Source organism: Saccopteryx bilineata, chromosome 2, assembly GCF_036850765.1.
Source record: "Saccopteryx bilineata isolate mSacBil1 chromosome 2, mSacBil1_pri_phased_curated, whole genome shotgun sequence".
NCBI lineage: Eukaryota > Metazoa > Chordata > Mammalia > Chiroptera > Emballonuridae > Saccopteryx > Saccopteryx bilineata.
Genome location: NC_089491.1, coordinates 269,661,968 through 269,674,332, shown reverse-complemented (window position 1 = coordinate 269,674,332; position 12,365 = coordinate 269,661,968). Strand labels below are relative to the sequence as shown.

At 48.3% G+C, this 12,365-nt stretch overlaps 3 protein-coding genes across 7 annotated transcripts in view; 2 read left to right on the top strand and 1 right to left on the bottom strand.

Moving 5' to 3' along the window:
• Positions 1-1,880, top strand: part of ALDH2 (aldehyde dehydrogenase 2 family member) — a 28,390-nt gene extending 26,510 nt beyond the window's left edge. Inside the window, exon 13 of the mRNA XM_066260544.1 lies at positions 1,450-1,880. Within this exon, the coding sequence (XP_066116641.1) occupies positions 1,450-1,482 (33 nt within the window). The 3' untranslated portion in view covers positions 1,483-1,880. The remainder of the gene's footprint in view (positions 1-1,449) is intronic.
• Positions 1,881-10,756: 8,876 nt separating this feature from the next.
• The window catches only part of MAPKAPK5 (MAPK activated protein kinase 5), a 31,384-nt gene continuing 29,775 nt past the window's right edge, over positions 10,757-12,365 (top strand). For all 5 annotated transcript variants that reach the window (XM_066260568.1, XM_066260567.1, XM_066260569.1 and 2 more), the window contains exon 1: positions 10,757-10,889. In XM_066260568.1, the coding sequence (XP_066116665.1) occupies positions 10,857-10,889 (33 nt within the window). In that variant the 5' untranslated portion in view covers positions 10,757-10,856. The remainder of the gene's footprint in view (positions 10,890-12,365) is intronic.
• Positions 11,956-12,365, bottom strand: part of TMEM116 (transmembrane protein 116) — a 131,467-nt gene continuing 131,057 nt past the window's right edge. The window contains exon 12 of the mRNA XM_066260573.1: positions 11,956-12,119. Coding sequence (XP_066116670.1) covers positions 11,982-12,119 — 138 coding nt within the window. The 3' untranslated portion in view covers positions 11,956-11,981. The remainder of the gene's footprint in view (positions 12,120-12,365) is intronic.

Genomic DNA, 12,365 nt, shown 5'->3' with positions numbered 1-12,365 from the left:
AGTAATATATGCAGTACGAGTCCAACCGAAAGCTGTATATCACATATGTAGGTACTTAGATACCTTTATTTATAAATATGAAAAAGGAAAGACAGACATTAAAGTGAGAGGGATTTTCTCTCTACAGTGAACACAAATTCCAGTTTAACCAGGAAACATGCTCACAAGTGACATTTAAAGGAAAGAGAGATGGCTTTGCTAGGGACGCAGACCAGTGAGGGAGGGTGCAGGGTAAGAGAAGGCAGAAGACTTCACTCAGTCCGGCGGTGGTGAGCCTGAGAACAGATGAGTAACGAGACACACCTGTGTTCTCAAGAGGCTCACAGGAACACAGTAAACATACTTGCTTGTTTACAGACAATTTCCCCATCTATACAAGAGGAGAGACCCAGATCTGAAGTTGACACTGGCTTATCAATGTTCATCAAAACAACAGTCATGGATGAGGTTACGGAGGTGTGGGGGAGGGGATGGGCAGGGTTAGGACTGAGCCCAAGGAATCCCAGTATCTATGGACCGATGGGGGGCGGAGAGCCTGCAAAGAGGGGGCTTGAGTTGACGTGGGTCAGGGAGGAAGCCAAATGCGCCAGGCTGCTGGCACTGGAAGCCGCAGGACCTGAGATGTTGGGGCCAAGAGGAGAGAAAGCTTTTGAAGAAAGAAGTGGCAGGACTTGACCCATCAGCTCAGCACCCAGTGTGCCAGGCACTGTGCTTAGTGCTTGTGATAAAGATTCCTGGATTTTGAGCTCTGGGATTCAAATGAGGATACTGTACATAAACAACAGGGATTTTTCAGGAAAGAAGGCAAGTTTGCAAGGAGGACTGATGAAAAAATTTCCTTTCAAACTCATTTTTATTGCATGCTTATGTTGGGCTAGAATCTGTGCTGGACTTTATTGTGTCGCCTCATTTAGTGCTCACAACCTCGTGAAGTAGATACGGTTGTTATCCTATTTTACAGATGAGGAAATAGGCATGTAGAGGAAAGTCCTTGCCCCGTAGGGGGTAAACCCATCTGAATCTAGAGTCTTCTCACTCAAGACACTGAGACACCTGCAAGTTTCTGCACATGACATTTCCCTTTGCTTCTTTAGGAGGAAAGTACAGACTTAGGTCAGGGCCCCTCGACCTTGGCACTTCTGACACTTGGGGCTGTATAATTCTTTGTCAGGGGGACTGTCCTGTGCACTGCGGGACAGCTGTGCAGCATCCTTGACTTCTTCTGTCCTCTAGATGCCAGCAGGAATTCCCACCCCCATCCCGTGACAGCCAAAAATGATGGGGTGAAGGAAGACAGAGTGTGAGCTCACACTGGACACAGCCTTGTGGGCCTGGCCAGGTGGCCATGCAGATGTTAGAAGGGGAGGAAAGCTCCTACTGGCGGCGCGGAGCTGAAGGTGCCACAGGGCAGCACAGAGCTCTAACCACTTCTCTGCACCTTTCCTACAGGTCACAGTCAAAGTTCCTCAGAAGAACTCATAAAGAACCACGCCGGCTTCCGTACCCATCCAGCGATGGAAAGCTCAACGAGATCAACAATAAAACCGAGAAAAATGACCCCTGCACTCTAAAAATCTCAAAAGAAAAATTCTCCCACAAAAAATCTTTTGGTTCAAGGTCCCAGAATTTGAATTGCTATTGGGTGGGTGTGTGGCGAAGAGGGTGTGGAAAGCCTCTGAAACTGCAACAGTCCTACCAGCTTCAGGGTGATTTTTCAAAAACAGACTTAACTGTCTCATCCCGCCATCTGAAACACTTTCATAACTTGCCTCTGTGGGGGAAGGAAGAGTCATTGTTTACACTTGTACTAACATCGAGGCCACAGCTAGCACCTTGTTTTGTATTCCAGACTAAAACTCATTAAAAACAGTGCTACTCTTTCTTCGCTTTTTTGGGTAACCTGTCCTCCGTCTCAGTGACCCAAAGACAGGCTGCCATGTAGGAATGCCGTCCCTGTGCTCCCGGGTCACGTTATTTACCACCACACCCCTCCCCGACTGGGTGAAGAGCTTTTGTTTCGCGTGCTTTAATTAAATACCTATGGCCTGTCCGCCTGTGGCAGGCTCTGTGCTAGGCACTAAGGATGAGGCCGACACGGGACTCCCACCCCTGCCCGCAGACAGGGGGAGGGAACCAGGAAAGAGACGCTTCATGTCTTAAGATTGGTTCTCCGTGCTCGAACTAGAAAAACATGATGTGGATCACATGGGACAGATTCGTGTTAGACCAATCATGAGACTGATGTGGAAACCAGATGTCAGTCATTTTTTTTGTTTGTTTGTTTGTTTTTTTTTCATTTTTCTGAAGCTGGAAACAGGGAGAGACAGACTCCCGCATGCGCCCGACCGGGATCCACCCAGCACGCCCACCAGGGGCGGTGCTTTGCCCCCCAGGGGGCGATGCTCTGCCCATCCTGGGCGTCGCCATATTGCTACCAGAGCCACTCTAGCGCCTGAGGCAGAGGCCACAGAGCCATGCCCAGCGCCCGGGCCATCTTTGCTCCAATGGAGCCTTGGCTGCAGGAGGGGAAGAGAGAGACAGAGAGGAAAGCGCGGCAGAGGGGTGGAGAAGCAAGTGGGCGCTTCTCCTATGTGCCCTGGCCGGGAATCGAACCCGGGTCCTCCGCACGCTAGGCCGACGCTCTACCGCTGAGCCAACCGGCCAGGGCCCCAGATGTCAGTCATTTTAAGTGAGGTCTGTCTTGCCAGTGACCACACTTGGAACCTCCTGTCCAGAACACTGCCTCCCTTTAGTCAAGGGGCCTGGCGAGTCGGCCATTTATTGTTAGTAAGTTAGGAATCCGAAGACGCCTTGGTGAGCAATGAAACTGGAGCAAAAAGAGTTGAATCACAGTAGTAGTTTGTGAAGTTAGTTACCATGTTTGGATTGCAGATTTCCTTTAAGAATTTGAGGGAAAGTCTGATCCTCTCAAAAATAACACCTGTATAACTTTTGCTGGCAGTGTCAGGGAAGTAATGAAGCTCACTGCTTGACTCCTGGTCTTCTTTCACTCAAGCTAAGCCACATCCTGATAAATGACCCCAGTCCACTAACGACTAATTTGGCTTATTTGAATAGCATGTCACACTTTTCGTCATATATGCATATACTTGGACTATTATTTACTTTTTCTCTTTAAATCAATTTGTATACAGTTAAAAAGTTTTAAAAATACCTTATTGCCATATATAAAATAGCATCTAGCTGCCATGAATAGAAGGCGTTATATAAATGATGAAAGCAAAGCAATGTTACTAAATTTAAAATAATGAAGATACAAGTAAAAATTGTTTAGGTTGTATATTCATATATAAATAAGTCTTAATTGCTCTACAACTGTTCCTACCTGAAACAAGTGTGTCTCAGTGAGGAGATCAGGGTTTTATTGACCAGCTGGCAACGACAGGGTAGTCCAGTTTGTGTTGCTCCAAGATGAAGTGGGGTTCACTGCCAACAAATCCAAATCTGTACGTTAGCTTTGATAACCACCACCAACACAATGCGGCAAAGGGCGGAGCTCTGAACTCCCACCCTCCCAGCCTGGTCTGTGGCCTCCTCCCAGGCTTAGGGTGGCCCGCTGCAAGCTGGGTATGCGGTGGCACCAGGGATGGACTGGCCAGCAGTAATGGCTGTCCCTGCCCCTCATGGTACTTGCAGTCTCTATTTCAATATATAAGCTAAAGAAGATGCTTTACTCGAGATTTAGGGTGATGTCTTCCCTTGCCACCAAATTCAGCTAAAATCTTATGATGAAGGGCAGAATTACTTCTGGGAAGTTTTTATGGTACAGGTATTGTCATTTAAGATATTTTAGTTGTGTCAGGATATCAAATTCAAACCAATGGGGGGAAAAAAAGATCCCTAGCCGAATAGCTCAGATGGTTAGTGTCCAGGAGCACAGAGGTTGCCAGTTCGATCCTCGGTCAGGGCACATATAGGAATATATAGATGTTTCTGTCTCAACCCCTTCCTCTCTAAAATCAATTTAAAAAAATAAAGGTCCCCATATTCCAAAATCCTGGTGACTTGGCTTTGGCCATCGCTTGGTTCAGAAGTACAGAAAGTTTCCATCTGCTGGTTGCCTTTGTCACGTGGGCTTCACTTTCAGGCCGTATCCATCCATTCTGTTTCTGGCAGGACTGGACCGGAAGGGCCGACTGCCCTTATGAACTCTGGCCTCAACCCTGCCAGGCTCAGGTGCACAGGCTGGGAGAAAGCTCCTTTTTGCTAGTGCTAGCAAAGATCTTGAGGTTCAGGCTGATGGCTGCAGTTGATGTGACATCCCACCCCCTAACCTCAACCAATCACAGTGGCCAGAGGGATGAGATGTGATTTACTCAGACCTGAGTCATGGTCAGCCTCGTAGCCTGGTACAGCACTCTCCACTGAGGATCAGGGATGGACCCCCTCCCCCCAATTGGGGCTTTTGCCTGAAGGAGGGGACATGGAGGCTGGAGAGTCTCTTGCTGAGCTGCCAACAATGTTGTCTTAGTATTCCAAACAATGTTGCCAAGAACCCTGTTAGAAGTGAATTGGAAATATATATATAATGTGTCTTGTACCTGAGCTCTGTGCATCACACTGACTGTAATGTGAAGAGAATCCACTCTTTAAGCTGATGAATACAAAGGAAATGCTAGCTATCAAGAAATAGTTATAATGTTGGTTTTGACATGAATCAACATAGTTAAAATGTCCATATTACCTAACTAATCCTGTGCTTTCAGGGACAGGAACCAATGAGAACCTTGGGAAGCTGTCTGAAGCAAAAACAAAGTTCTCAGGTTATGAACAACCTGATCTCTGGGTATCTGGATGTGGGTCAGTCCCAGGAGTATTGGGTTGTAAAGCAGCTGTTTCTGCCTTTAGCCCTGCCGAGTGCCCACGAGGAAATGCCTCCACTTCTGACCAAATAAAGGACACAAGGAACTTTGTGCAGCCTGGAGATCCTGGAGAAGGCAGCAGTTTTTCTAAGTGTATGGGGCCACCTTGTGGGCAATAATTGCTACTACAGTCCTATGGTCTCCAACATCGGAGACCTACCTGCCGCTGTCTTTCAACGACAGTGGTACACACAACACACAATATGCGACAGGCAGTGCAACGAGGGAATGCAGAGGCTAGAGTCGCATACCCCACATAGTTGAAAACCGGGACTCCTACAAAACCCTGTGCATGAATGTTCACAGCAGTACTAATTTTTAATAGCCAAATGGTGGGAACACCCCAACTGACCTTCAACAGGTGAATGGAAAAAACAAAATGTGGTCTACATGATGTAATATTATTTGACTATAGAAGGGAACAAAGCACTGACATGCTACAGCATCGATGAACCACAAAACACATGCCACGTGAAAGAAGCCAGACACAAAAGGCCACATGTTGTATGAGTCCATGTCTATGACATGTCCAGAATGGGGTAAATCCACAGAGCCAGAAAGTAGACTGGTGGTCGCCAGGGGCTGAGGGAGGGGGAGTTACTACTTAATGAATACAGGGTTTCCTTTTGGGATGATGAAAATGTTTTAGAATTAGAGGTGATGGCCGCACAACATCGTTAAATATACTAAATGCCACTTGAATTGTTCACTATAAAATGGTCGATTTCATATGATGTGCATTTCAGCTCAGTAATAAGGCAGCCAGGGTCACAGAGCTGTGTGGGGTGATGTGGACGAGCTGCCCAACCTCTGGACATCCACTTCCTCAGTCCCTATGTCCCTTCCAGCCCCCATTCAGCTATTTTGTGAAGGATAAAGGAGAACTGAGAGTTAATGTATTTACTTATATTGATATTATTAACCTTTTTAAAAATGAAACAAACACCCATGGTAAAAAAATAAATAAAAATCAATGAAATATAAATTTGGCTCCTAATCTCGTGGCCCCAAGGAAAAAGTATTTATTGTGCACCTACCTACCGCCAGGTGACGCGAATGCTGCTCTTCTGGAGGCCCTCCCTGAGAACCACTACCCTTAACAAAAATACATCTGGTCTGGCTTTGACCCTCCCACACTGAAACCCTCATTTCCTTCATATGTGGGGGATCAGAACTTCCTCCTGAAAGATTTGCGTTTGTTTGCTGTTTACTTTTTATTCTGCAATCACTTCAGGCTTATAGAAGTTTTAAGAAAACCGTCTCTCATATGCCCCACTTAGAGTCATTCATTTTTAGCATTTCCCCATTTGCTCAACCACCTTCCCCCCTTTTCACCTCTGATACGTATTTTCTTTTTATTAAAGCTTTTATTTATTCATTTTAGAGAGGAGAAAGAGAGAGAAGTGGGGGGAGAGGCAGGAAGCATCAACACCCGTATGAGCCTTGACCAGGCAAGTCCGGGGTCTTGAACCAGCAACCCGTGTTCCAGGTCATCACTTTTATCCACTGCACCACCACAGGTCAGGTCACATATGTTCTTTTTTTCTGGACCATCTGTGAGGAGGTTGCAGGCATCAGGTCCATTTCACTCAATACTTGATTGTGTTTAAATTTTTACCTTGGATAGTCTCTTACATACCCAGTTTGGTTACCAAATTTGGAAATTTAAGTTGCTACACATTGGTACAATACTGTGAGAGCTTCTGATAACAGGAGAAACATCTGAGGGACAGGGTTATCCTGGGGGGAGCAGGTGACCTTTCCTCCTTGAGACTCTCAGACCTTCACTATGAACCAGGGGTCCCTCCCTCAACCATCCTGGCACTCAGATCTCAGATGTCCAGCCTCCAGAACTCTGTGAGATTTCTGTTGTTTACAAACCATGCAATCTATGGGCCTTTGTTACGGCAGCCACCAGACTAAGACAGCACCTGACCTGTGCTCATTTCTAGCTCCTACTGCTCCTCTCTTCAGTCCCAATGCCCCGGACAGGGGTAAGAATATAATCAGTTGATTACCTGGTGGCAGTGACAGTGATAATAATCAGCAGGGATGCTGGTTAAGGGCAGAGCTGCCTGTGGGCATGGGGCTGGCCTTGATGATGGCAAGGGTTCCTTCCAACACTCACAGGCTGAAGGATTTAAGCTGACTCAGGCTCAGCAAATGCTAGAACTTTCCATTTAGGGACTGTCAAATTTTACTATGATATATTCTGAGGGACAGAAATTTAGGTGAAAAAAAAACACCCATGCATGCTTTTACACCATAGCAGACTATAACTTCATGTATTCTTGGTACCTTTGTGGTTGGAATCCACTCCTAAAATTTTATCCAAGAAAACAAACAACTGAACAAGTATGTAAGACACGTTAGGAATGAGCACTATTTTTAATAGCAGAAAACTTCAAACAACTTAAATGTTCACTAAAAAAAACAAACAAAACGAACAGTGACCACTTGGTGGCATTCAGAGGCACAAGACATGACTAAGTGTCCAGGGGAAGGAAGATTCTGGGGGGTATGTGGGACAGGAAGTGCAGCGAGACAGGAACACTGGTCCTTTCGGCTTCTCCTCTCTCTGCAGACTGACTTTCGTCACTTTAATATTCATGAGTCCAACAATGACTGCCTCCAACTGGACAACATGACCCACAAGTGGTAATGTTCCAGTGTCAAGTCCCAGGAGGCTCTGACAGGCCAGCTTGGGTCAAATGTCCATTTCTGAGTCCGTCATCTGTGGCTGGAAGAGGACACAACACTCATGTGCAGTTTCGCCCATCCCCTAAGCAGGGCTGTGGGGTGACGGGCACCCTAAGGCTGTCTATACCTGCTCACCAGTGGGGTCCAGGACCAGATGGCAGCATCTGCGTCAATGGAAAGCTTCTTAGCAATGTAGAATCCTAGGTCCCACCCCACCCCACACCTGATGAGGCAGAATCTACACTAACAAGGTCCTCGGGGCCGCGTGTGCACTGAAGTTTGAGGGACACTGCTTTATCACCAGAAAGGATAGCTAACTCCCATTTCCTTATTTCCTTCCTCCCTTCCTCCCTTCCTCCCTCCCTCCTCTTCCTTCCTTCCCTTCCCTTCCTTTCATCAGCATTTCTTTTTTTTAAACACCTGTATTGATTACCTATTGCTACATAACAAATGACTATAAATGCAACAGGTTAAAACAACCCACATTTTCTGTGGGTCATATATCTGGAGTGGCTTTGCTAGGTGCTCATGGTTTCGAACAAAATGAAAATCAAGGTGTTGGCCAGTCATCTCAAGGCTCAGCTAGGGGATCCACTTTCCAGCTCACTTGCAGGGGGCAGGCCTAGGGCCTTGCTAACTGTTGGCTGGAGAGACATCAGTTCTTCGCCACACAGACTCCTCCACTGGGCAGCACACAGTATGGCAGCTGGCTTCCTTCAGAGCAAGTGAGCAAGAGAATGAGCCCAAGACAGAACATAGTTTCCTTGTAAATTAATCTGAGAAGCAGTTAATTTACTTTTAGGGGCTGAAGAATGTACTATAGGCGTATAGCCAACACAGAGGACAAGTATGTCTGCACCACAATATCCAATTATCTACTTGAGTTATCCTTGGTGTAACACACGAGAACCTCAAATTAACCATGACAGAAAAAACCTGGATCTCACCCTCACCAAGTCCTTCTTTCAGGTGCTTAAAGCCACACACCTGGAAGTCATTCTTGATTTGTTTCTGATTCTCATCCTCCACACAGAATCCTTTGGGAAGTTCTGTCAACTCTACCAAAATGTGTCATAAATCCATCACTCATCCTTACTGCTACCTCCTTAGTTCAAGCATCACAACAATCTCTCCTCTGGATAATTCCAATAGCCTTTTTAAAGCTCTCCTTGTCTCCATTCTTGCTTTTCAATATTTCATTCTCTATACCAGGGGTCAGGAACCTATGGCTCACGAGCCAGATGTGGCTCTTTTGATGGCTGCATTTGGCTCACAGACAAATATTAAATAAAAATAATAGTGTTAAAAATATAAAACATTCTCATGTATTACAATCCATTCATTTCCTACCACTCATGTTCATGGTTGTGGGTGGCTGGAGCCAATTACAGCTGTCCTCTGGGACAACACCAAATTTTTATTAGATAATGCTTAACGTACACGGGTCGTTGTATGGCTCTCATGGACTTACATTTTAAAATATGTGGCGTTCATGGCTCTCTCAGCCAAAAAAGTTCCCAACCCCTGCTCTATACAGCAGAATGGTCTTTTAAAACATAAATGTGATCGCATCACTCTTTACTATAAAAATCTTCCGATGGTTTAGAATAAAATCCAAAATCCTAATTATGACCCCTAAGGAGGTATATGACACAGCCCCTACCCACCTTTCCAGCCTCACCCTTTATCACTCTCCCCTCTGCACTCGGCTCCTTGAACACATTTAGCTTATTTCCACCTTAAAACTTTCGCACTTGCTGTTCCATCTGTCCAGAATCTCCTTGGAGTGCAATAGACAACTCCTTCTAATTCCTCAGAGGTCTCGGCTTTACTGTTCTTTCCTGGGAGAGCTTCCCTGACCATCTAACAGGGAAAAGTCCCCACATCCAGTTTTTCTCTTACCTTAGCATCCCGTTCACTTTCTTCTTGGCATCTACGAACTCTTGTTTTCCCGCGTTTATTTTCTGCTTCCCTTTCCTGAAAGGGGAGCAGCCACCCTGTCTTGTTCCTACTGTTTCCCCGGTGTCCACTAGGCCTGGCACATAGTGGTGCTCAGTAAATGAGTGGATGAATGAAGAACCATCAAGAGGGGATCAGCCAAAGGCTTCTACAAGGTCCTTTGATGGGTTGTTGGTAAAAGGTGAGAAGTACAAACCTGGACCACTACTCAGCTGTGGGCGAGCTTGGCTCTCTGAGCCTCATTTACCTAATCTGTAAACGGGGATGAAAATATACTTATCTCACAGTGACAAATGCTTACTTTATAGAGAAAAATGGAAGAAAAGAGCTTCACGTAAAATTAACGCTCCATATATAGAACGATTATAACTATCATTACACAGAATTCTGTTCTCTTACTGCGGGACCCGTTCGGGACCTCAGTTTCCTCTTCTCTACCACGAGTTGACATCCCCGAGTCCTCCTAGCGGTTTAAATCTCCGCGGTGCGGAGAGGAAAGAGGAGGCGCTCACGCTCACGCCGCTGCCGCTTCAGTCCGGTGGCATCTCCAATGGCCCCGCCCCATCGGCCCCCACCCCAATGTGTCATCAGCGCGGCGCCGGCGCGGCGAAGGGCCCCGGGGCTTGTCCTGACTGTGGCGCACCTTGGGGAGGCCCTGGCAGGCGCCTGCAAACCAACCGCACAGTTTGGGGGCGGCTCGGAAACCCCAGCGGCTGGCGTGAGGCGCGCGTGGAGCCGTGGCGGCACGGAGTCGGGCGGCCGGTGGGGCCGCCCGGAGCTCGGGCGGGGCGCAGCGCCGGCGGGCGGGGCTGCCCGGCGCGGTGTCCCGGCGATGTGTGGCGCTGAAGCGGCAGCGGGAGCAGCGGCGGCGGCGGCAGCGGCGAGCTCGGCCTCGGCTTCGCGGCGGTGCCGGCGGCGACGGCGGCGGCGCAGGTTCCTCCTTAGGACCTGGCGAGCCCGGGCCTAAGCGGCGGCCCCGCAAGGCCCCTGCACAGCGCCCCGGCCCGGGGCCTTCTCCGCTCCGCCCTGCCCCGGGAGCCTGTGTCCCCGGCTGGGGATGAGGCCGGGAAGCAGCCACGCAGGGCCCAGCACAAAGGCTTGTCTCCAGGGGCCGCCGCCGCCGCCGGCCTAGAGCCTCCCGCCGAGGCGGAGCCGGCGCCGGGGCCCTCCTCCCCGCCGGTCCCGGCGGGCGGCTGCTGCCGGTCTCCCCGAGGCGCTGGGGCCCGGGCGCCAAGCCCCTTGTCCCCTCGGCAGCGGTGGGACCGGGCGGCCGAGCAGCCTCTGCCGCTCCCGGACGTAGGGGCCCCGCGGAGCATGTCGGCGAGCGACATGGAGAAAGCCATCAAGGTAAGGGGGAGATGCCTCCTTCCTCCGCGCTCGCTTTGTCCCGGTGCCGCCCTCTCGCTCCAGTCTCAGAACGGGGGGCACGTGGAGTGAGGCTCCCGGGTTCCGGTCTACCCCGGGCTTCGTAGCCGCGTCTTGTAGCCCTGGGCCAAGGGCTTCGGGCAGCCTGCTCGGAGCGGGGTGTGACTGCTCGGCCGGGACGGAAGGTGAGTGGCGTGTAACGCTTCACGTGGGTGGGACCGAGGGGGCCGTACGACTCTTATTTCCGATTACTCCCCCAAGTGCCGCCAGCATGTGCTTCGGGACGACCTGCTTGCAGCGACAGCCCTTGGAGACTTGGACTGTACCCATTCCTCCGCTTTGCATGAAGCCAGCCTCCCGGGAATCGGCAGTTTCTGAAGGAGGCGGTTCGCCTTCTTACAAACCCTGTCCTTGGGTGAATAGCGTGTTCTCCCTTTTCTGTGTGTTCCTCCCCGCTTTTCCGTTCCTCTCCCGTCCCCTCCTAGGGAGCGTTGAGTTTACTTAGGAAGAGCTCACTGCGTCCTGTGACTTAATGCTCTGTTAACCAAAAGAAAGCAACCGTGTGTTCTAAAATGACCCAAATAAAGTGACACGTTTTCTAAAACCAGTTTTACTCTTTTTTTTTTTTTTTAATTCTATGAGACACTAAAGCCTAGTTATGGCTAGGAAATGAAGAGTCTTGTGTAAATTGAACAACATGAAGCTTAAAATTTAATAGGTATTATTGACTGATTATGCAGTGTTGAGTCAACTCGTTTCATTTTCTTTTGAGGGACAGGCCTCCGGTAGCAGTTTAGGGTTCTTTTCCCTTTCGGGACACAAGCACTATCACCCATAACTAATTAAGAAACCAATCACTTGGGTGGGAAAGCTTATAGAAATCATCATTCCAAAGGAACGTCACCATTTAAAAGATACATCAAAATATAACGTACTCGTTAAGGAAGGTGAAATTTTTAATAATAAAGGTTCTGAAAAAGTGCTTTGATGGATCAGTACTTCCAAAGAGATAAGCACATGTTTTAACTTTTAGAATAACTTTAACTCATTAGTAAAGTGGAAGCTGTGATGGACTCACCCTGGGAAGAGGATGGCACTTGTTCCTGAAATGTGGAGCCAGGCGGGCAGGAGTCTGGGTGCAGTCAGATGCCATGGCTGGGCAGAGAAAGCAGGGTGGGACTGCTTTGCAAAGAGCTCCTTAGCATCTAAGACCTAGGAGGTAACGGGGTAGAGTGAGCTCAACTGATAAGAGATCAGGATCATCACAAACCCTGACATACCTAGTCGTTACTGTAGAATTTTGGTGTAGGGCTTCCAACAGCTCAAGCTCAACCTAATACAACTAAATTGAAAGTCAAGACACTGTGAAGGCAAACCCTATGCATGTGAAAGCAGATTTAAAATCAATATTTCAGCTAATGCTAGGATTTACTCTGTGGATACTGTAATACATATATG